The sequence below is a fragment of the Barbus barbus genome, assembly GCF_936440315.1.
Source record: "Barbus barbus genome assembly, chromosome: 6".
NCBI lineage: Eukaryota > Metazoa > Chordata > Actinopteri > Cypriniformes > Cyprinidae > Barbus > Barbus barbus.
Genome location: NC_136734.1, coordinates 35,881,688 through 35,905,205, shown reverse-complemented (window position 1 = coordinate 35,905,205; position 23,518 = coordinate 35,881,688). Strand labels below are relative to the sequence as shown.

Genomic DNA, 23,518 nt, shown 5'->3' with positions numbered 1-23,518 from the left:
TGCTGATTTTGTACATTTGCCCACTGACAAAGAAATGATCAGTCTATAATTTTAATGGTAGGACAGTGATTTTTATTTGAACAGTGAGAGACAGAATAACAACAACAAAAAAATCCATAAAAGCGCATTTTAAAAAAAAGTTATAAATTGATTTGCATTTTAATGAGTCAAATAAGTATTTGATCCCCTATCAGTCAAGATTTCTGGCTCCCAGGTGTCTTTTATACAGGTAATGAGCTGAGATTAGGAGCACTCTCTTAAAGGGTGCTCCTAATCTCATTTTGTTACTTGTATAAATTACAACCTGTCCACAGAAGCAATCTATCAATCAGATTACAAACTCTCCACCATGGCCAAGACCAAAGAGCTGTCCAAGGATGTCAGGGACAAGATTGTAAACCTACACAAGGTTACAAAAATGCAAGACTACAAGACCATTGCCAAGCAGCCTGGTGAGAAGGTGACAACAGTTGGTGCGATTATTCGCAAATGGAAGAAACACAAAATAACTGTCAATCTCCTTCGGTCTGGGGCTCCATGCAAGATATCACCTCGTGGAGTTTCAATGATCATGAGAACAGTGAGAAATCAGCCCAGAACAACACGGGAGGATCTTGTCAATGATCTCAAGGCAGCTGGGACCATAGTCACCAAGAAAACAATTGGTAACACACTACGCTGTGAAGAACTGAAATCCTGCAGAGCCCGCAAGGTCCCCCTGCTCAAGAAAGCACATGTACAGGCCCGTCTTAAGTTTGCCAATGATTCAGAGGAGAACTGGGTGAAAGTGTTGTGGTCAGATGAGACCAAATTCAAGCCCTTTAGCATCAACTCAACTCGCCGTGTTTGGAGGAGGAGGAATGCTGCCTATGACCCCAAGAACACCATCCCCACCGTCAAACATGGAGGTGGAAACATCATGCTTTGGGGGTGTTTTTCTGCTAAGGGGACAGGACAACTGCACCGCATCAAAGGGACGATGGATGGGGCCATGTACTGTCAGGGCCAGGGCACTGAAAATTGGTCATGGGTGGGTATTCCAGCATGACAATGACCCAAACACACAGCCAAGGCAACAAAGGAGTGCCTCAAGAAGAAGCACATTAAGGTCCTGGTGTGGCCTAGCCAGTCTGCAGACCTTAATCCCAAGAAAATCTGTGGAGGGACCTGAAGGTTTGAGTTGCCAACTCAATATATATATATATATATATATATTAACTCAAGATTTTTTTCATATAAATTAAAGTATGAGTCATATTATAGAATTGGTGTATATATATATATAATATATATATATATTAACTCAAGGTTTTTTTCATATAAATTAAAGTATGAGTCATCTTATAGAATTGGCGTTGGAGTGTTGTGTTGCATTTTATGTTATTTGGCTGTGTATCTTTGTGTCATTCATTCTTTAATATTTTCTGGTCTTTTATCAGTTTGCGACAGGTCTATTGATTTGGCAACGCAACAATGACACACACACACAAACACACACACACAGAGAGAGAGAGAGAGAGAGAGAGAGAGAGAGAGAGAGAATTTGCAGTTAACAAGCTCACCACCTGACTCTCTCGGTCACGAACAACCGTAAGGGGACTCCGGTCTACGAGAATCTGCTTCTTGACTGTTCAGTTACGCGCGAGGTGTGTCCTGTGTGTCCATATGAAACTCACCACTGCGGCCATCAGGTGCATTAAGAAAGGGACCGGCAGAAACGCGAAACCAGTACTAAAAGGCAACGCAATGAAGGGATACAGCAGCACGAGCAGCTGTAGGGAAGATGATGCTTACTGATCTGTCTCTTTGAAAGAGAAGACTACGAAAAAAAGGCGAGGGACAGAAGAACTTGGACTGCAGGAGAGAATAACATCGCATGGGGCCATGAGTGGTGCAGACCCCGCAGCGAACAAACTGTTGAGTTTCAACCAACGGTAAAGCATTAAATTCCTGTATATTTTTTATTTAGATATTTATATTTACATTGAAATAATATATTCAGATATTTATTTTGTGGAGGTTATTCTGACACAGTCATATCAGGGGTTATAGCTATAGTCTACTCTTGCATCTTATTAGAACGTGCAACAAGCTGCACCCTCCCCGGAGTGATCAATCAACATACTGGATGCGGATATTGGAAATAAGCACTTCCAACATAAATCTTTCATCTGTCTTTTATTACAAACTGGCATTCCAAGCTAAAATTTTAATTTTCCTAAATGTTTGCGAGTGTGTGTGTGTTTTAATCGGTCTAGTACTTTTAAAGTGACACTTAACCCAAAAAATTAAAATTGTCATAATTTATTCGCCCTCATATTATTACAAATCCCGTAGGAGTTTCTTTATGTCTGTCAGTAGATGTAAAGCAGAATGTTAGTCTCATTTATCTCTTTCATTTTATGGAAATATGCAATAAAAGCCAGTTGTGGCTGAGCTTTTCGGTTTCTCTCTTTTTTTGTGTTCTGAAGTCTAAAACAACACGGGAGTGTTTAAATGACAGAATAGGCTATTCATTTTTGGCTGAACTGTCTCTTTAAGAAGCTGCGCTCTTATTTCCCTTCAGCACCGCAGCAATATTTGTACAGACACAAGTCTTTGCATCTGAAGTAGTCTAGATTACATTTAGGTGGGAAAGAGAAAAACTCCGCTGCTTGTCTTACATATAACCTATAGGATACACTCCTGCTTAGACAAAATGTTTTAGACTTTCCCAGTGTGTAGTACTGGGATATACTAGTACGGAAAATCGGTAAATTATTCATGCGAATGCCTCTCGGTAGAGTGGACATCCATGCGCCACTGTACAACGACTGGCGTCACAGTAAACATGATGTTTTCTCATATTCTAATATGAAAGAAAGGTGGTTTTGGTGTTCATAAGACGGGTTGTGGTCATGGTTAAGTGTTGTGACAGTGAGGCATCCACAATCATTTGAGTTTTCCTCAACACAGCAGCGAATCTGCGGTAATTTGAGGTGTGCGTGATGTCGCTCAGCAATTATTTACATTTCAGCATAATGTAGCCGTCCATCCAATAAGTGCAGGGGGGAAAAACACCTGTTGACGTGTCCCAACAGAAGCAGATCACACATTTTGTACAGTAATATTTTTTTTTTTTTACGAAACAAAGCCACACACGTGACAGATAAAGTGTCACCACAACAATGCAACACATAAGCCATTTCAAACTCTTGACCTGTGGCATATATAGCTTACCAGAGCCATCCATACAATTCATATATACAGACTCATACTCATATTCCGGGTAGCCTGCTGTTGAATTATTGCCACAAACCCCAGAAAAAAAAAGTTTTGTATTAAAATAAATGATTTTCAGTGTCCTTCTTTCTCTCCCATACTATCTTTGTATATGTGTTGTCATTGTTATCCATTTTTATCACACATATTCTCAAAGACAAGTTCTCTGACTTCCCTTTGCAGTGTTGGCTTAATTATATTAATCTGTTTTAACTTTTGCCATTTTTTTAACAGCAGAGTTGGCGCATAATGAGAAGGTTGATTCTCAAAGGGCAATTTTGTTCTTAATGATTGCGGTGTTAGACGTTTGTTGTCAGACTGTCTCCGGCAGCTTCACTTGTAACCTTTTCTTCGATCATGTGGCAAGACATCAGAGATATGTGGTCAAGGCATTGAGCTCTGCATCACTGGAAACATGATATCATGCCAGCTCATTATCACAAAATTATTATCACAGATGCGTAACAGGAGTGATTACTGCGAAAAAACTTGACCGTATTTGGTTTTACAGTATTACCAGAGGGTAATGGCTACGTTAATTATGTAACGCTGTTGCTGTCATCATTATCATATTCGCAAACACCGTCATCTGCCGGCGCACTACTACTATCATCATCATCATAGGATTTCTTTTCATAAAAATAATCAAATTTTTGTTCAATTGTTTGTTATATCAATGGAATCATTCAATCATAAGAGCAACAATCAAAGGTTTGTTTGAAGATAAGAGTGAAACAATAAGCCATTCTGCATCTTAAGATGTCTTTATGTCCTTAGCTGTTAATTGCTTTCTCCTCCAGGGGTAGTGTTTCTGAATTTGAAGCAGGTTTCTTTCAGCCACATGCCACAGTAAATCATCGAATGATGAGGCACTCCTTTCCATCCTTGTCTTGTTCGCCAATCACTTGTGCATTTAGTCTTTAAATGCTCTTAGTCAAATGAGATATGGTTCAAGTAACTGACTGTAATCATCAGTAGGTCATTCTGACAGGATTATGTGGCCATTTGTGAAGTCGACCTTTTATCTCATTTCATTTTTCCAATCTTTCAATTAACCATCTCTATTCCCCCATCTGAGAGCATTGCATGGTGCATAGCGGGAGCATAAGAAATGAGGCATATTTAAACTTCTAAAGCTACACAAATAAACCAAGAATGATTTACACGAGTGTGCATGCAAAAACATATTGTGTATAAGCATGCTCACACAGGGTCTGCATATGCAGAGCTTAGTATTTAATTTATTAAACATTCTGACTTATTTTGTAACACTTTCAGCTTTAAACAAGAGTAATTAAACACATTTTACCATATTAAAACCCATACAAATCTGTTACAAAATTTAAACAAAGTCTGCACACTCTTCCTGCTTATAAATTAGCATCCAATATGTGCAGTATCTCTTCTGTTGTCAGTAAAGAGATTCTTAGCTGTATTCTGCACTAATGGAAACATAATGATAGCCCTCACACAGAGGAAATGTGTTTGCTCACATGCACGATTTACATTGCACGATTTACATTGCACTTGCTCACATGCACGATTTACATTGCACTTGAAGTGAAATGGCTATAATAAATGTAAGCGTTCATGTGGCTCAGCATATAAATTGTTTAAACCTCAGTCAGAAGAGATGTTTTCAATAAAGCAAATATTATGAGAAAGGAGTTAGCCAGAATCACAAGTACAGTAGTTGACTAAAACAGCAGCTTTATTAACGTTGAAATACTTTTTTCATATCCCAGTTTAATATACAGAGACAACTATAAGTAAGCCATTCGTAGGTTGATGCCCCTGAAAAGTAAACACTGTAGGTTGGCGGCATCAAGATAATGCTTTTTTTGGTTTGAGCATCTAATCCTAACATAGCAACACCGGCTCAACCAATGGTGTCAGTTTGAGGGTGGGACTATGTGTTTGCCCAGCCAATGGCAAACAGGAAAGGACTCATGTTAGAATTTAAAAAAGGCTGTATTTTTTATAATAGTTTATGCTACAAATAAATCTAATTCTTCAAATCAACTTTAAAGTCACTCAATGAAATAAATGCTCACACTTTATGCAAAACAACTTAAATGTAAACATTTTTTGTTGAAAAAGTCACCTTCATTGGCTTGATTGGGAAAGTTAATAGTTGTGTCTAGTTGGTCAACCATACTTATTGTTGAGCTCTGGTGGGGAATATTTGGGAAACCTGTTTGAAACATTTTATTTCACTGCTAGTGGCACAGAAATGACACACCATTAGTGCCATTACGGTGGTTTTAATGAGAAAGATCCTCTTTGAGGTTTTGAGAAGATGTGTGATGTCTAGTTGTCAACTAAGTCACTGAGAATGTGGTTCTCACGCTAATAATCTGAAACTACTTCACTCGGAAAGTGTCAGGCTGTGACATCACAGGGATTTGAGTGGGCGGGGCTTATACTTTTGGAATACAGGTTTCTGGTATTGAAACTAAAATTGCGTTTTTTCAATGTGTTGCTCTAGGTGTTCACATGTGTTGATAAGTCAGAGAATTTTTCTATAGGAAATCACATTAGCAATACGAATGTTTTAAAATCATAAAATATACAAATATTCCAAGACAATAAAAAAGATTTGCATCGCAAAACTCATTGTGTGCCTTTATGAAATTAGTTTAAATGGTTATATGCTCTGTTTTGCAGCTCAGCGTCAGAGGATCTTGGGTGCCGGAGAGGAGAGTTCAGCCGGAAACACTATGGATCAGTTGAACTGGTGAGGACTGGCATTTTTAAGCTTTTCTATGTATTTATATATTTACATATCCTTCTTTCTATTTTTCAATCTATTTTTCTCCTCATGTGCACTTCTGTGAAGGGAGTAGCTACGTGTTTCTGTTTGATTTTTTTTATATATGTCTGCGGTTCTGTCTGTTTTATCAGATGAGAGTTGTATGTCTTTGCAATTAAATTGCTCACTTAAACATCACTTCACAATAGCAGGATTTTTGCAGTAGTTTAAATAGGCACAAAAAAGCAGCATTTATATGATTGAGAGTGTTTTTCCTGGTCAAGCACATGCTGTATTGAGTGGGTGAGGGTGTGTTTCATTCAGCAGTGTCTGTCTCTCCCAGATAGTTGTTGCACGGAGGAAGTGGCATAATACCACACTTGATGCTACTTCCTATGTGAAACGCGCAGGAGGTTTGTGGGTAGAAAGAAATGGGTGACCTTGTGTCAGATAGTACCATGTCACAAAACCACATGCATTATCATGCATGACAGATGGCGAATATAAATGAGTGTATGTGAAGGGCATTTGTTACTCCATGTGCAATTGTTCTTAGGTATCTAAACCTACCGTGGCGTCCAAAAGTCTGAAAATGAATTTATTTTGATTAAAATAAATTCAATTATATTATCAGCATACTAATGTAATTGTTTTGAAAGTTTTAAAAAATGTACATGAATTGCATAGAAGATGAAAAATCAATGTAATCCTGTAATTGCCTGTTGCATAAGAGTACCTACATGGTGCTCTGGGATGCTTGATTCTGATTGGTCAATCGTGGCATTCAGCAGTCTGATGTTTCTGAATAACAACCGTTGTCCAGGGAAACGCAGTATAACTGACCTCTCTGTGATTGTGTTTTGTTTCTCTGCAGTTTCTACAAAGCATCTCAAATCAATATTTAAAATCAATTTCATGTCTGTTTTTATTTATTTTATAATCATCCATATACAGAATAATTTACATAATTATTCATAAAGTCTTTACCACAAAAATAAACATGGAAAGGTCAATTCTGGACACTCCACATTCTTTTTCTTCTCACATAATAAAACAATTTCTACTCAAATCAATATTTCATGTCCATTTAAGTAAATAAGTAGCTGTGTAATATGTTTCACATTGGTGTCCTCTTCTCTCTGTTGGGGTTTATTTTGTGGTAATGGCCATCTGATTGCTTGCTACTCTCTTATATCGGTTGTAAATTTAAAACAAGAAATATCTAGTTCAGTTTTTTTTTTTTTTAAATCTAGCATGCAAGCCAGATTTACTTTTGTTCTGTTGCCTGTCTTTATTTTTCCATATGTTAGTTTTGTTTTTAATCTGCATTGCTCTTTTAAACCAGGCTGAGGTTACTATGAAATATGCTTGTACCGTTTCTCTCTTTTTTCCTCTGAGGATTGCTGTGCTTAGTTACGTTCATTATTCCAGAATGTGTCTCTTTTTATGGATTTCTGTATGTATCTGTCTGGCAGTGTTTTTCTGTTATATCAATTATTATATTATACTACTAATTGATTCTGTTATGGTTTTCATGCCAGTGGTTGCATAATTTTACATTTACACTTTCATGAATGCGTTTTGCGTTTAATAGTGTAATCATCATGAGAGGAAAATATCTATTATTGCCCACATTCATTATCACATTATTATACAATTACACTGATCAAACATACACAAGGTAGACAGTCATCCAGATTACACACAGACTCCGAAATAATAGTGCATGGTTATAGGGACATATTTTTCATAGGCTGAATCCTGAGTACCAAATAAATAAGAAGGGCGTATACTCTTGATGTTTCAGATGTAATTTCTACATGTATGGCTGACTAGCTGTATGGTTCAGTCGGTTTATATAAGTCCATTAGCTCCAGGGATCCTCTTATAGGCGATTTTATGACCTCTAAGTGCAAAGTGTGTATCTTAAGTGCTGAAGAATGTAATGCATGTGTGTATTGTAAGCTTCCCAAGTGCTCCATCCTCTCATTACTACATGATGACCTGATGTAAACATGAAGCTATTATATGCTGAACCATTTCTAGAAGTGGCCTAGACATCATCTAGAAACTGATTCCATAGCCTATAAACTTTAATGTCAAAGGTTGACTAATTAATTAACATATTTAATGAGATACCAAAAAGATATGATTCCAACCCAGGCTGTAACCATATCCCAAACATAACCCAAATCTTTTTTTTTTTTTTTTTTTGTTACGGGTTTGTTGGTTAGGTGGTGTTACAAATGTAATGGACATTTTTATTTATAAATAATATTTTTATTTTAAAATATGCTCGCATTCACTTTTGATCATATGTCTAATGTGCCAAAAAAAATTCTGGTCTTTCACATTCCATTACAAATGTAACACTTTAGTATAGGAACCAATTCACAATCTTAAATCGCTTATTAGCATGCCTATTATTAACATAAAAGTCAAAAAAAGTAAAGTCGTGACGTATTGTCAAGTATGGTGACCCATACTCGAAATTGGTGCTCTGCGTTTAACCCATCCAAGCGCACACACACAGCAGTGAGTAGTGAACAAATGCACACACACACACACACACCGTGAACACACACCCGGAGCAGTGGGCAGCCATGCTGCAGCGCCCGGGGAGCAGTTGGGGGTTCGGTGCCTTGCTCAAGGGCACCTCAGTCGTGGTATTGAGGGTGGAGAGAGCGCTGGACATTCACTCCCCCCACCTACAATCCCTGCCGGCCGGGGACTCGAACCCGCAACCTTTCGATTACGAGTCCGACTCCCTAACCATTAGGCCACGACTTCCCCAAAATAATACATGGCTGTTTATTATATTCTGCATGACCATATTCTCCATCCCTAATCGTCCTAATACTTAAACTTAACAACTACCTTACTAACTATTAATAAGCAGCAAATTAGGAGTTTATTCAGGCATAGTTAAATGGTTTTTAATAATGAGAATTGGACCTTAAAATAAAGTGCATTACATTAATGTTATGCGTCGGTGGTTGTGGCAAATAAGGCGCTCGACGAAGGAATAAAACAAAAGGAGTATTCTTTATTCAACGACATCAACTCACATAAGACATTAACTAACTTAAGAACGGACAAACACTGAAGGGAAACTCAGGACTTATAAAGGGACTAACAAAGGCACAAACGAGATAATTAATCAAACACAGGTGATGGGGATGATAGATAATTAACTAATGACTAAACCAGAACAGGAACTACCAAAAAAGGGCAAAACCAAACTGGACAGAAACAGACACGTAACAATTAAAGTGCATTATGACAATTACAAATTATATTACATGAATTTCATAAATGATATAGCTGTCAGACCTGTGTCCCTATGTCTTGTGTTTCCCTCCCTCTTGTGCCCATATTTGTTTAGTTCCTGTCCCTGTTTAGATTATGAGTTTATTAGTCCCCAGCCGTGTGTCTTTAATCATCTAGTTTACTCCTCGTTTAGTTCCCTTACTTAAGCCCTGTGTCTCCCTGTCTCGGTTGTCTGGTCTTGTCATTCAGTGTCTCAGTAAATCTTGAGGAATAGAAATCTGATATGGAGTGAGTGACACAGAACAATGCTTAATTGTCCTCCTTTCGTTTCATCACTTTTTCTCCAACCATTTTTGCATGTGCTCTTCAACGCCTCAAATGTCCTCAATATTCCTCAGTCAAATTCTCTGTCTCTGTCACTCACAATTATATTTTTGATGCCAACTGAACCTCGCTGCGCACCAAAAGTGCTAATATAAAAGCACCATTACTTTTGTATGGATTAAAGAAAAGGTTGCATGAGGATTTTTCCCTTCTTGGGCTCTGGTTGGTTGTTAGTCATTCTTACAGCTCTTTAAATGGACATGTATAAATCCTTTCAGAATATGTTTTTTGTTTGTTTGTTTGTTTGTTAGTTAATGGCACCTGATGGAGCAATTGAAAGGAGTAAATTTATTATGATTCTATTTCTATCGAGAGTATACAGTAGGCACTGTGGTCATGAAGTAGTAACATGTAATCTACTTGAATTAGCTCTAGAATCATTACACATGAGTTTTATAGTGTCTCGGCATCCAGTCTGAAACCAATTAGTACCTTCATATGCTGCATCATGGCTGTGTAGTGACTGGCACCTAGGCATTGGCCCAACTCGTTCGAAGTTAAATACCCACTAAATAGTGATTAAAGTATGTTCTTTTTTTTCCAAAAACAGATAAACATGAATCTGGTAATATTTTATTATGTTTGTTGTTGTGAGTGGTGCTGAGGTTAATCACATTTGAAAATAATGTACCACCAACACTAAACCATATCCAAATCCCAACCAATAGTGTTAAAAAAGCAAGTGTGAGGTAAAAACTCACTTGCTACCACACCATAAGCTTGCTTCCACTAGTCTTTGAGCTCTTTTATCGTGACTTGTGTTTCATGGCACTCATACCTGAGTGCTCCACATCACAAATGCAGCGCTGTACCAGGTGAGTAACTGAGCAAGTTTACAATGAAGTAAACTAATAGTAAAATGTATAGTTTACAAATCATGCACTAAATAAGCTATTTCTATTAGCGCTTAGTATTGTGCAAGGAACTGCACAAAAATAAGTCTTTATTAATTCATAAATAATCTGCCCCTGTAATTATAATTATTTTGAAAATGTATATGTTATTGCCATTTTACGGTCTTTAGTGTACTGCCTCTCAGTTGCAAACTACAGTGAATTGAATGCATTGAGTTTCGCAAAAATGTAGGTAAATTAAATTTAACATGAACCCTTATGTTTCAGACACAGCCACTATTTTCTGGTACATCAATTTCTTTCGGAATATTTCTGGTGTTCAAAAAATACTTTCGTTTTCAACAAGCACTTTTAGCTGTGGATTCCTGTTACTTTTGTTTTGCATAAATATAAATACAATTACTATAAATATAGGCAGAGTTGGATCTCCACATTTACCTGCAGGTATTGTGCCGTTTAGTAGTTTACAAATATAAGTGTGTTTTCTGATACTATTTCTTTCTTATAAATACAAACAGCTCTTGAAGATGACTCCTGAATTTGAGAGGTTACTGTTTGAATTAACTTACTTTGAAACTGTAGTATGTTTATACCGGTACAGGGAATTAAAACCCTATAATCATATCCATATTTCCCTTGATAGGCTCATAATAGACCATTCTATACTCACCTCTCCATCCATCCATCCATCCATCTTCTTCCGCTTATCCGGGGCCGGGTCGCGGGGGCAGCAGTCTAAGCAGAGATGCCCAGACTTCCCTCTCCCTAGACACTTCCTCCAGCTCTTCCGGGGGGACACCGAGGCGTTCCCAGGCCAGCCGGGAGACATAGTCTCTCCAGCATGTCCTAGGTCTTCCCCGGGGTCTCCTCCCAGTGGGACGCGCCCGGAACACCTTCCCGGGAAGGCGTCCAGGAGGCATCCGGAACAGATGCCCGAGCCACCTCAGCTGACCCCTCTCAATGTGAAGGAGCAGCGGCTCTACTCTGAGCTCCTCCCGAGTGACCGAGCTTCTCACCCTGTCTCTAAGGGATCGCCCAGCCACCCTGCGGAGAAAGCTCATTTCAGCCACCTGTATCCGGGATCTTGTCCTTTCGGTCATGACCCAAAGCTCATGACCATAGGTGAGAGTAGGAACGTAGATTGACCGGTAAATCGAGAGCTTCGCCTTGCGGCTCAGCTCTTTCTTCACCACGACAGACCGGTACATCGACCGCATTACTGCAGAAGATGCACCGATCCGTCTGTCAATCTCCCGTTCCATCCTTCGCTCACTCGTGAACAAAACCTCACCTCACCTCTCCGTTAAATGGATATTAGATGTAGCTTCACCCCTCTGTTCCCGGTGTCCGTGCTAATTCAGTCAAGTTCTGACCACTTAAAACTCGATGTAAGGATTTATTTAGGTTCTGATAACTAGTTATTTAAGAATTAATTACTCAGAGACTAATTTCAAAGTTTAACGAATCACCAATACAATGGTTTTGTTTTATTCAAAAATACAGTAACTCTTAAGCAAATAACAAAAATAACAAACAAGATGTCTTCACCACCCAACTTGCTGGCCAAGTCCATCGCTGCCTTCAGCCTTTTATAGTCTTCCATCCACCTGCGTTATTTATGCGCGTGTCTTCTGTCTCCCCTCACTGTCTGGGTTGGTTTTAGTTCCTCAAGCTGGCTGAGACCTTTCACCCAGATACTACGCATGACATGGTCAACAGTTCAAACACAAAATAACAACTTCTCCATTTCTTAGTTAGCAATCATGCTTATCGTTGCTTTAAACTATGGAAAGTTGTAGCACATCATTTCACACATATACATTCTGAATGTAGGTGCCAAAACCATACACTTCATATATAGCAAATATGACTAACACCTCATGACTTGGTTTTGACTAGAAGGTCGATTCTGCAAATGTGAAGTGAAGTGACATTCAGCCAAGTATGGTGACCTGGAATTCGTGCTCTGCATTTAACCCATCCAACGTGCACACACACAGCAGTGAACACACACACACCGTGAACACACACCCGGAGCAGTGGGCAGCCATTTTATGCCCGGGGAGCAATTGGGGGTGCGTTGCTCAAGGGCATAAAATGGTCAGCCAACCCTCAGTCTTGGTATTGAGAGCGCTGTACATTCACTCCCCCCACCTACAATCCCTGCCGGCCCGAGACTCAAACCCACAACCTTTGGATTACGAGTCCGATTCTCTAACCATTAGGCCACGACTTCCCAAGCAAGCTTCATAAACATATTATTAATAACCTCTTGCGTCGTTCCTCTTTTTGTCTCTTCTTATCCTCCTTACTCTGGTAACGTCGCAGCCCCTGGTCTAAAAGATCGTGAAAATCTATTTCTATTTTTTCTGATTGTCTTGTTTGATTAGTTGCTGGGGATTGATTAGAAAATGTCATACTATTATAACCAATTCCGTTTACAACAAAACCAAAATAATGACAGTTGACTGGAGAATTAAACGTGTTTATTGTCGTGAGGGCCTCCCTCTGGCTATATTAAAATTTGTAATAATGCTGCATGATGACACATACACATCGGCATCTTCTGCCTCTGACTTATTGCTCTTATTATGATTATTTGATTTTAACCAGCTCCAAACGCCTTCGAACCCCACACACATATGCTGAGCAAAGGGAGGGTTGGCTGCAGAGTGACTGCGGTGTATAAAATTAGCATGCTAGGCTCAGTGGAACATGCTGCCTGCAGCTCTATCATATGAAGCATCAAGAGTGACTCACACTCACTTCGTCCAATACTGTGGGTGGGTCACTTTCACGAGACTATTCAAAAGATGGGACATGGGATGAGATGCAATTAAGCAATGTTGGAAGGCATTTATTTATTTGCAGATTGTCTGAAAGTTATCTGAGAATTCAGACCACTTGTCAAAGACTTTGTGCATAGTTCTGGTGAGAAATGCCTTGCGTGGGAAAGAACAGTGCACTTATATAAATCAAGTCAGTATGATTTGTTCATTTACAGTATGCGTGGGTGTGTGTTATTGATGGAAATCCTTTGTTTTGTTAAATATAACTAAATATAAATATAACTAAAACCAGTTATATCATTTCTCCTTCTCCCTCCTCTCTGCCTTTTCCCTCTCATTCTGCAAGTAAAGGTTCATTCAGCTTTAGTGGACAAGTTCATGTGTATTATGCAGACAGTGAGTGTTTGCTACTTTGAAAATAGCTTGTCAAGTTAGAAGCTAATGTTGGATTACAAATTTATAAAATGATAAATCTAGGTTCCAATGTAATAGTATATAAACTGAAACATTGTGTTTTACATTTTGAGGTAAAGATGATGACATTCTAAGATCAAGTCAGGCGTCACCCAGGTGTCTGAGACATTAACCTTTTGTCTTTATGCACTTCCTGACCATTTGACAGGGTCCCAAGTTAAAGGTGAATGCTAAAGATCAGGCACAGCTGTGCCTTTGTCTCTATGATAATGTGAAGGCATGGGCGATAATGTCAAGGTATGGGCAATACTGTGAGGCTTATTGGATTAACACCTATGCATATTTTTATTGGGTACTTAAATATGTAAATGTATAGTAGTCAACGATACATTTGAAGTGGATCGAAAAAGTTTTTGATTCCAAAAACAGAGTTAACTTTTAAGTAACCATAGCAACTTATTCTCTGAACATAACACATAACCTGCTCCGTAGTAGGTTATGTTACATGGTTAGTTCACTTCAGCGCCATCAGCTATATAGTATACTTATTTTTCACAAGGGTTTACTGTTGTTAAAGTAAACTACAAATAGAACTACACTGAGAAAAAAAAACACATATTGCCCCCTTAGGTAACTTCAGTAAATAAAAATCTAACAATATAAATTACATTTAGTTATCAGACGCTTTTATCCAAAGGGACTTACAAATGAGTACAACAGAAGCAATCAAAATCAACAAAAGAGCAATATGCAAATGCTATAACAAGTCTCAGTTAGCTTAAAGCAGTGCACGTAGCAAGATTTTTTTAAATTATATAATAAAAAGAAAACAGATAGAATACAAAACGCATAGAGAAGCTAGTGTTAGTTTTTTTTTAAGAAAACAGGCAGTTAGTCTAAAAGGGGCAAGTTTTTTATTTATTCATTTTTATTAAGAATAGAATTAGAATAGAGAGTGCTAGAGTTAGAGGGTCAAATAAAGATGGAAGAGATGTGTTTTTAGCTGATTCTTGAAGATGGCTATAAGGACTCAGCCGCTCGGATTGAGTTGGGCAGGTCATTCCACCAAGAGGGAACATTTAATTAAAAAGTCTGTGAAAGTGATTTTGTGTCTCTTTGGGATGGCACAATAATGTGCCATTCACCTGCAAAACGCAAGCTTGTAGAGAGCCCATAAGTCTGACATAATGAACTATTAATATAGCTATTGGTAGCCAGTGCAAATTGATAAACAGAGGTGTGCATTTTTTTGGCTCATTAAAAATGTATCTTGCCGCCGCATTCTGGATTAATTGTAAAGGTTGAATGAACTGGCTGGAAGACCTACCAAGAGAGCATTACAATAGTCCAGCCTGGACAGAACAAGAGTGTGAACAAGGAGTTGTGAAGTATATTCAGATAGAAAGGGCCTGATCATCTTAATGTTGAATAAAGCAAATCTGCAGGACCAGGTAATTTAAGCAATGTGGTCTAAAAGTCAGCTGATCATTAATTATAACTCTTGGTTTCTGGCTGTTTTTGAAGGAGTTATGGTTGATGTGCCTAACTGGGTGGTGAAATTGTGATGAAACAATGGGTTTGATGGAACCACAAGCAGTTCTGTCTTGGCAATGTTGAGTTGAAGGTGATGGTCCTTCCTCCATCAAGAAATGTCTGTTAGACAAGCTGAGATGCGAGCAGCTATCGTCTGAGGCACCCCAATAGTTAGATGTTGCAACTTGGACACCTCACCTCTCCAAGATACCTTGAAGGACCTATCTGAGAAGTAAGACTCAAACCACTGGAGTGTGGTTCCTGAGATACCCTTTGCCAATAGGGTTGACAGGAGGATCTGGTGCTTAATCATGTCAAAAGCAGCGGGCAGATCCAGTAAAATAAGTATAGAAGATTTGGAATTTACTATTTACTAATTTAATTAATTTATTTTACTGCATATTGATTATACACACTTAATTAGGGTGACAGCATCAAATCATAAAAGGTAAATTTATTCTAAATAAATCAAAAACACCCTAATTTATATAACCATGTCAAAACAGTATTGGTTAATTTATATGAACCATCGCCCGATGCATTTTAGTTAGTTACTCCCCTGCGTATTCTGTTTGTGTGTGTTTTATACAGTTTTAGAGAAAGACATGAGAGTGAGATCTGCCATCATGTCTTTGTCTCTCACAAACACATACACAGAGAGAGAGAGAACACACACACACACACAGAAAAATGTAATCGCACAAAATGTCACTTGTTTGATGTCATTGCTACAACCTGTGCTCCTTAAACTTTAAAATTAAAGGTCCTCCACTCACCAAAAGGCCACATGAAGCAGCTCCTCAGGCATTTATCCATAGCTGCATGTCTGTCTTTTAATATAATACTTCATAAAAGTATTCCTCAACACAGGCTCATTGCAAAAATGTGCCTGCTAAATATTAAGTTGCTTAAGTTCAAAGTAAAATTAAACATGTTGCTTGTAATGCATATTGTGGCAATTCAAAAATTAAATGTCCATTGAGACATTTCAGCTGGAATCTGCAGATAATAGGTTCGGTTTTGGAGTTATCCAAAAATGTAGTTAGAGGCATGTTTTCCCAATGAGCCTAGGTTATTATTCCAACTCAGGTTAGGCAAACTGGGTTTATACTTTTAATTTTAATCTGTTTCCAATTAAATTAAGACGCAAAACAAAAGTTTAAGTAGCACAAAACTTGCAGTGATTAATTTCCTGCCCCTTCCAAAAACTGAAAAGACTCTTGTGATAAATTTATGGTAATTGTTATACCTTTGTTTGATGGTCTCATTGTATAAACCTGTTCTGTGTTTCACAGTTCATACAAAGCTCCATTCCACAGTGTGGACTGATTTAGATTATGGAAATGTTTTCTTTTGTTTTTCTCTCAGATTCAAATGCTTTGCTTTTTCCATTTGTGTTTCTCGCCATATTCTTTCCTCGTCTCATCTATCTCTCTCGCTCTATTGTGTGAGGCGTGAGAACACATACATAAGCTCTCTAAAAAGATCAATGTTACATCCCAGTCACAATAGCATTGATTATCTTGTGCTCTCTCTCTCTCTTGTACTCTCGCTCATGCTTCTCTGATATTCGTGTGTGTGTGTTTTGAACTTTTGCTTGAGTTTGGTATACTGTCCTGTTATTATCCTGCTATCATTAACTTCGTGGCATTTATCAAAACACCTTAATAGCACCACAAAATGTCACTGGGCAAAAGAAAAATATTTTATGAGACACGTAATTGTGTCTCTGTGTGCTTAAAGTAGATTCCTGGTGTGTGTAAGTCCATTAGAGGGGATGTTGTGTACCACAGGCATATGTCATGAGCAAATATCAAGTTGTCTTAAGGGTTTTGATCCCCTGCACCCATTTTCGAACATGAAGAAATTTATCCGCAAAACCTTTTTAACAATTTACCTACCACTGTTTTGCAGTCAGCGTACACTTAATATAAATGAACACAGGCTTTAATTTTCCACTGAGCTCAAATACTGCAGAAATATTTTGAATAATATATTTTAGTGAAATAAAATGATTATTGATTAATAAAATAACACAAATAAATTTTAAATATATTTGAAATAATACAAAAAAAAAATTATATATATATAACACTTTATAGTGTCAAAATGTATTATTTCAAATATATTTAAAATTGATATATATATATATATATATATATATATATATATATATATATATATATATATATATATGATCAATCAGAAGAACATAAGCATCATGTTCAGATATTCAAAGGAATGTGTTTGTTTTCTTCAATAACTTAGCATACACTTATATAAAGAACAACTTTTTCTTTTGTCCACTTTGGTCTTGATTTCTCTCAACTGGGACACCAAATGAGTACTTATTAAGTGATTAGTCTGAACACAAGAGTCTATCTAGAATGTTCTGCTTGAACTTTTGGCATTCTGAGGCCAAGGCACACCATCTGCCACACACACACACACACACACACACACTCAAATACATACAACAATCTCACACTCTTACAGCCAGTCTCTCTCTAGCTGCAGTGCAGCTGCAGTCTGTTTTTAGCAGTTTGGTTTGCCAAATACAGAGAAGAGGGAAGAGAAAGAGAGGGAGTCAGGCCAACAGGTGGAGAAGAAAGGTGGGAGAAATGTGAGGAGGAAAACAAGGTGACTGAAGAAAAAGGAAATGGGAGAGGTTCTGTGTTCTGTTGCCTAGCAACCAGCATTGTTCCATCTGTGGGGATGTTGCAATTTTACTGCAAAGACCAGATTACATCGTATCAGGTGCAAGTGATCGTCCCACATGCACACACACAATATCTGTGCAGATAGACTTTCACTAATACTACTTCTCTTACAAATACGTGCTAAAACAAACAGACGTGTGTGTGTGTGTGTGTGTGTGTGTGTGTGTGTGTGTGCACGGATGAAGTGATCAATGCTGCACACAGATCGGACACACAGGGATCATTCGGCTGTAATTAGTTTGTGCCTGTGTGTGCAGCTGCTTTTGCATTCATATCGAAGGGTTTTTGTGTAAACAAAGTCATCTGTGTGTACCTGTGTTGACTGTATGTCACAGCAGACTAGCTATATGCTGCCTTGTCTCTCTTGTGTCATTTTATGAGCCTCTCTACAGCACTCTCTTAGATTGTGGCTTAAACTTATTATTATTATTTTTATTTATTTTATTTTTTTAAAAGAACTGAAGACAGTTTAATAAAGAGACTCATCCAAAGAGGATGAAAGAGAGAAAGAGAGAGAGAGAGAGAGAGAGAGAGAGAGAGAGAGAGAGAGAGAGAGAGAGAGAGAGAGAGAGAGAGAGTGGGGCCCAAATTTAAAAAAAAAAAAGTAATTAAAAATCTATTTTAATTTTAGGATTTGAAAAACTTGAAGAAACTATGTGCACAATAGACACAGTTATCAGTGTCAAAATGTTTGAGATGGCTAATTAAAATAAAACAAAGCGGGGAATGTCGCTTGTTAACTTCAGGCTACTATTTTTGATTAAATAAATACAGCCTTGGTGAGACATCTTTAAAAAAAAAAAAAGTCTGGCATGTATATATATATATATATATATATATATATGTTCTGTTCTGATATATCATGTATCTGATATATATTTATTTAATCAAAACTAGTAGCCTGAAGTTAACAAGCTATAGTAAAACAGTAATATTGTGCAATTTTGTTGTTTCCTTTTTTTATGTATTTAAAAATTTAATTTATAGTCATTTATCCCTGTGATGGCCAAGCTGACTTTTCAGCAGCCATTACTCCCACCTTTAGTGTCAATAATAATTTAGAGAAATGCATTTTACTAGACTTTTGGACCCTATTGTATTATTGTATAGCTGTACTCTGTAATGTCTTCCACATGATACAGGTGGTCTCACGTTCTTGGCATATCTTGTCTTTCTCCTCAGCTCATCTCCAGTGATGCAGATGGGGCCATACAGAGAGCTGGGCGATTCAGAGTGGAGAACGGGTCAATAGATGAGGTAACGTACTTGTGTGTGTGTTTGTGTGTGTGTGTGTGTGTGTGTGTGTACTCTATATACAGTAATGGATTGCAATAGACTCGAAAGTGGCTAGAGGTTAAACAGCCCTACAATTACTGAAGTTCTTTTGACCATGGAGAGATTCAACAAGGTTTTGAACTAATTTGCTTGCATACTGATGGCTGAGGGTTCAAGTCAGTGCAGCATTGCAGGCACAGGGGCGATGCGATGTATGCAAATACATGCGTAAGAAGTGAAGGTGGACAGGAAGAGGAGCACGGATTAAAAGAAGTGGGTGGAAGGATGAAGAAAGGAGAGAGGACAGATGTATTCATCTGGCAGTGAGCAACAAATCAAAACTGCCTGCTTTTTTTTTTTTGGAGCGTGTCTGTAGGTGTTTCAATGAAACATACATGCATCAGCAAAAACAACAATCGAAGACAAGTGATTCAATCAGTCCCCAATGTTCTTGCTCTCTTTTTCTCCCTCCATCCACTTGTCCTTTTCATTTCAAGCACCAGTCTGTAGCTATGACAACCTCCACCAAAACAGACCTCTGATTGGTTGTTAATGATTTAGGTTGGACTATCACCATAGTGATTAGGGTTCTTTTGAGTATATACTGTTGGGAGGCTGTTTATGTTGAGTTGTTTACAATTTGTCAGCGTGAAAATATCAATTGGAATTTGTGCTGGAACATTATGGCATTGATTACTGGGTGAGCAGAGGTGTACCAGACATGTTTGTGTTCGCATGTATGTGTGTGCCTTATAGAGTTTCAGGCTAGTTGACAAAACAGCCCTTTTGAGCCAGTGTTGCTTTGCGGCTGAAATTTTACACTTCATCCATTTTTATGCTTTTGGGATACAAAGGTTTGTATTTTATGACCTGTACTATATTTAGGGTGACTATAAAACCTATTTTTCTGGACATGACTGGGATTTATAAATTACCTAAAATGTCTGGGTTTTGGCTTTGTTTTCATAGTTGCTGAAGGTACTGAGTGAAAAGTAGTTTGACCACTAGAGTGCAGGCATTAGCTGCATTTACATTATAGATTTGCACAAAACTTTTTCGATATTTGCTATATAATTAAAAAATTGAAAAACTATTGTGAAATGGCGTTTCCGATAACCGATTTTATGCGACTAAAACGTCATTTGTTCCTCTCACGTAAAGTCATGAAAACGGATGTTGGTAGGTTTACGTACATCAAAGCCACCACACTAGCCATTATTTTCAATCGAAGGAGACGTACAGTAGGTGGGTATTTTTAGCAAAGCAGCACGCAGAATCGCTTCTGGAACGTGTCGCGGAGCGGCTGGTATAAACGTACTCAGTTACTTATGTAACCTCGGTTCCCTGAGATACGGGAACGAGTACTGCGTCGCTAGACGCTATGGGGAAAAACTCCTTTTTCTCCAAGAACCGAAGACTTTCAATCACGTAGTGTGACTGCACGGCGCTGCACAAGCCTATGGTGGCAAAGCCCGCCAGAGCCCACCAGAATGGGCAGGGCCATCTGGCTATATAAGCGGGCGCTTCGCCATAGGAAATCAGGCCAATTCGACTGAAGCGACGACCTGAGTCGTGCAGCGGAATGGCATGGCACGGTACGCAGTACTCGTTCCCGTATCTCAGGTACGTTCCCTTTCGATACTTCACTCGTACTGCATTGCTAGACGCTATGGGGAACAAATACAATCCCGCCATGCCATGAAGAGGAACGACTGATACAACTGGCCTTGAGCAATAAAGGCTCAGAGGGACCAATTATGACCAGGAAGAATCCTGCAGGAGGCATGAGGACTGAACTCGTAGAGGTCAGCCCGGACCTGGATAATCGTTCCAACGGTCATAAGTACAGCCTTAGCACTAGTAATAGGGCCAAGAGCGTTCTGACGAATCAGGCTATGCCTGAGAATAGACCGCTTAGATAGGCGTGTGCCACTTTAAGCAGATAAACCCGAGCCTGCAAGGCCGAAAGATTCAAGTTATAGAACCTGGTAAATGTGGACGGCGAGGCCCAGCCGGCCGCCGCACAAATGACTGCCATGGACACACCACTAGACCACGCCCAGGAAGAGGCCACGACTCTCGTGGAATTGGCTCTCACTCCAATGGGGCTCTGGAGGCCCAGGGAGGAGTATGCTAGTGTGATAGCGTCAACAAACCATCGAGAAATCCTCTGCTTTGTGACCGGAGACCCCTTGGTGGACCGCCAAAGCAGACAAAGAGTTGTTCCGATTGCCTAAAGGGCGCGGAAGGCTCAATGTAAGTTCTCAATGCCCTGACCGGACAGAGAATGTTAAACTCCTGTTCCTCCTCAGAAGGAGGATGCGCATAGAGAGTGATAACCTGGGCCCTAAACAGACTGTAGAGCACCTTAAGGACATAACCGTGTCTTGGCTTTAGGACGACCTTAGAGTCGTTAGGCCCAAACTCAAGATAGGCAGGGCTTATCGAGAGAACCTGCAAGTCATCTACTCGCTTCACCGATGCTAGCGCCAGCAGCAGAGCGGTCTTGAGCAACAGTGTTTTTAAGCTTGCAGATTGTAGTGGCTCAAAGGGGAAGCCTCTGAGGGCTATCAGGACCATGGGCAGGTCCCATGTAGGGACTGTGAGGGGTCGGGGAGGATGGAGCGGTTTTCCTTCAGGAAACGGACAACCAAGTTGTTCCGGCCCACCGACTATCCTGCTATAGGAGTGTGATAAGCTGCTATAGCTGCCACATAGACTTTGTCTCGTAGATGGGGCTCTAGCCTACGAAATGGTATTGAGGACATTCTCGGGGAGATCTATTGATTCCCGTCGAGAGCCCAGAGATGCAGAGCCCACAGCTCGGGCTGGGGGTGTCAGATCATTCTGTTTGCCTGAGAGAGGCGGTCCCGTCTCAGGGGAATGGGCCACGGAGCTGCTGTTAGCATCTAAGAGAGAGCTCTGAGATCCAGTGATGGTTCTTCCAGAGCGGGGCCACCAGAAGCACTTTGTGCTTGTGTTCCCTGATTTGCCTGATTACTTGAGGAATCAGAGCGATCGGGGGGAAAGCATACAGTAGGAGGTTGGGCCATTCATGGGCCAACGCATCCTCGCTCTTCGAAAAGTAAGTTTGGCAGTGAGAGTTGTCTTTGGAGGCAAAGAGGTCAACCTCTGCCCTGCCAAAGATCTACCAGATTTTCTGAACCGTCTGTGGGTGGAGTATCCACTCCTCTGAGGGGACTTTGTTCTGAGAGAGCATATCTGCTCCTTGGTTCAAAACGCCGGGCACATGAACTGCTCTCAATGAACGCAGGTTGAGATAAGCCCACTCCAAGAGGCATTCTATCACCTCGAAAAGGCGTTTCAAGGTGAGCCCGCCCTGGCGAATTATGTACGACACCACCGTCATGCTGTCTGAACGGGCTAGCACGTGGTGTCCCTTCAGGACTGGCAGGAAGAACCAAATGGCTTGACATACTGCCGACATTTCTTGGCAGTTGATGTGCAGCCGGCCTTCCACATTCGTCCAGGAGCCGAAGGTCGGTCTGCCTTCACACAGAGCTCCCCAACCTGAGTTGGAAGCATCTGTCATGACAACCTTTCTTCTGTGAACTATACCCATCCTCATGCCCCGCTCGAACCACCGTAGGTCCTTCCTTCCCTGAAGCCACGCATGGGGCAGAATTAGAGGTTTCAATTAGTACTGAAGGGGTCTCATTCTGAGAAGGCCCAACCGAAGCACTGGTGATACAGAGGTCATGAGGCCCAGCATCCTTTGAAACGCTTTGAGAGGGTAGGAGGCTCCAGTTCTGAAGGAAGCCGTGAGCTGCTGTATAGCCAGAGCACAATCTGGCGTGACTATAAGCTTATGCGGGCTGAGTCGAAAACTGTCCCCAGGAACGCAGTTCGTTGGCTGGGGGACAGAGAGCTCTTGGCAAATTGATCCTGAGTCCCAGGCGCTCCAAGTGACTGAGGATGAGGGACCTGTGGGCTATTAGCTCGGCCTTCGACTGCGCTAGAATAAGGCAGTCGTCGAGGTAATTCAGGACACAAACTCCCATCTGTCTCAGAGGGGAGAGGGCCGTTTGTAAAAGTGCGAGGAGCCAGAGCCAGCCCAATGGGCAGGACTGTGTATTGATAAGCCACTCCCTCGAAGGCGAATCTCCAGAATCATCTGTGACGGGGGGGCTATCTAGATGTGAAAGTAAGCATCTTCCAGATCCAGTGAAAAGAACCAGTCCCCTGAGCGAATTTGCGAGAGAATCTGCTTCAGTGTAGTCATTCTGAATGACCATTTCATGAGGG

General features: G+C 39.8%; 1 protein-coding gene across 6 annotated transcripts in view; it reads left to right on the top strand.

Annotated features, from left to right (window-relative positions):
* LOC306871320 (GTPase-activating Rap/Ran-GAP domain-like protein 3) overlaps positions 1 to 23,518 on the top strand; it is a 63,506-nt gene that overhangs the window by 14,100 nt on the left and 25,888 nt on the right. For 4 of the 6 annotated variants that reach the window (XM_079419147.1, XM_079419145.1, XM_079419146.1 and 1 more), the window contains exons 2-3: positions 5,929 to 5,998; positions 19,160 to 19,234. In XM_079419147.1, coding sequence (XP_079275273.1) covers positions 5,929 to 5,998; positions 19,160 to 19,234 — 145 coding nt within the window. Of the gene's footprint in view, positions 1 to 1,490; positions 1,935 to 5,928; positions 5,999 to 19,159; positions 19,235 to 23,518 lie in introns of those variants that run through there. The other 2 variants (XM_079419149.1, XM_079419148.1) reach the window with 2 other exon arrangements.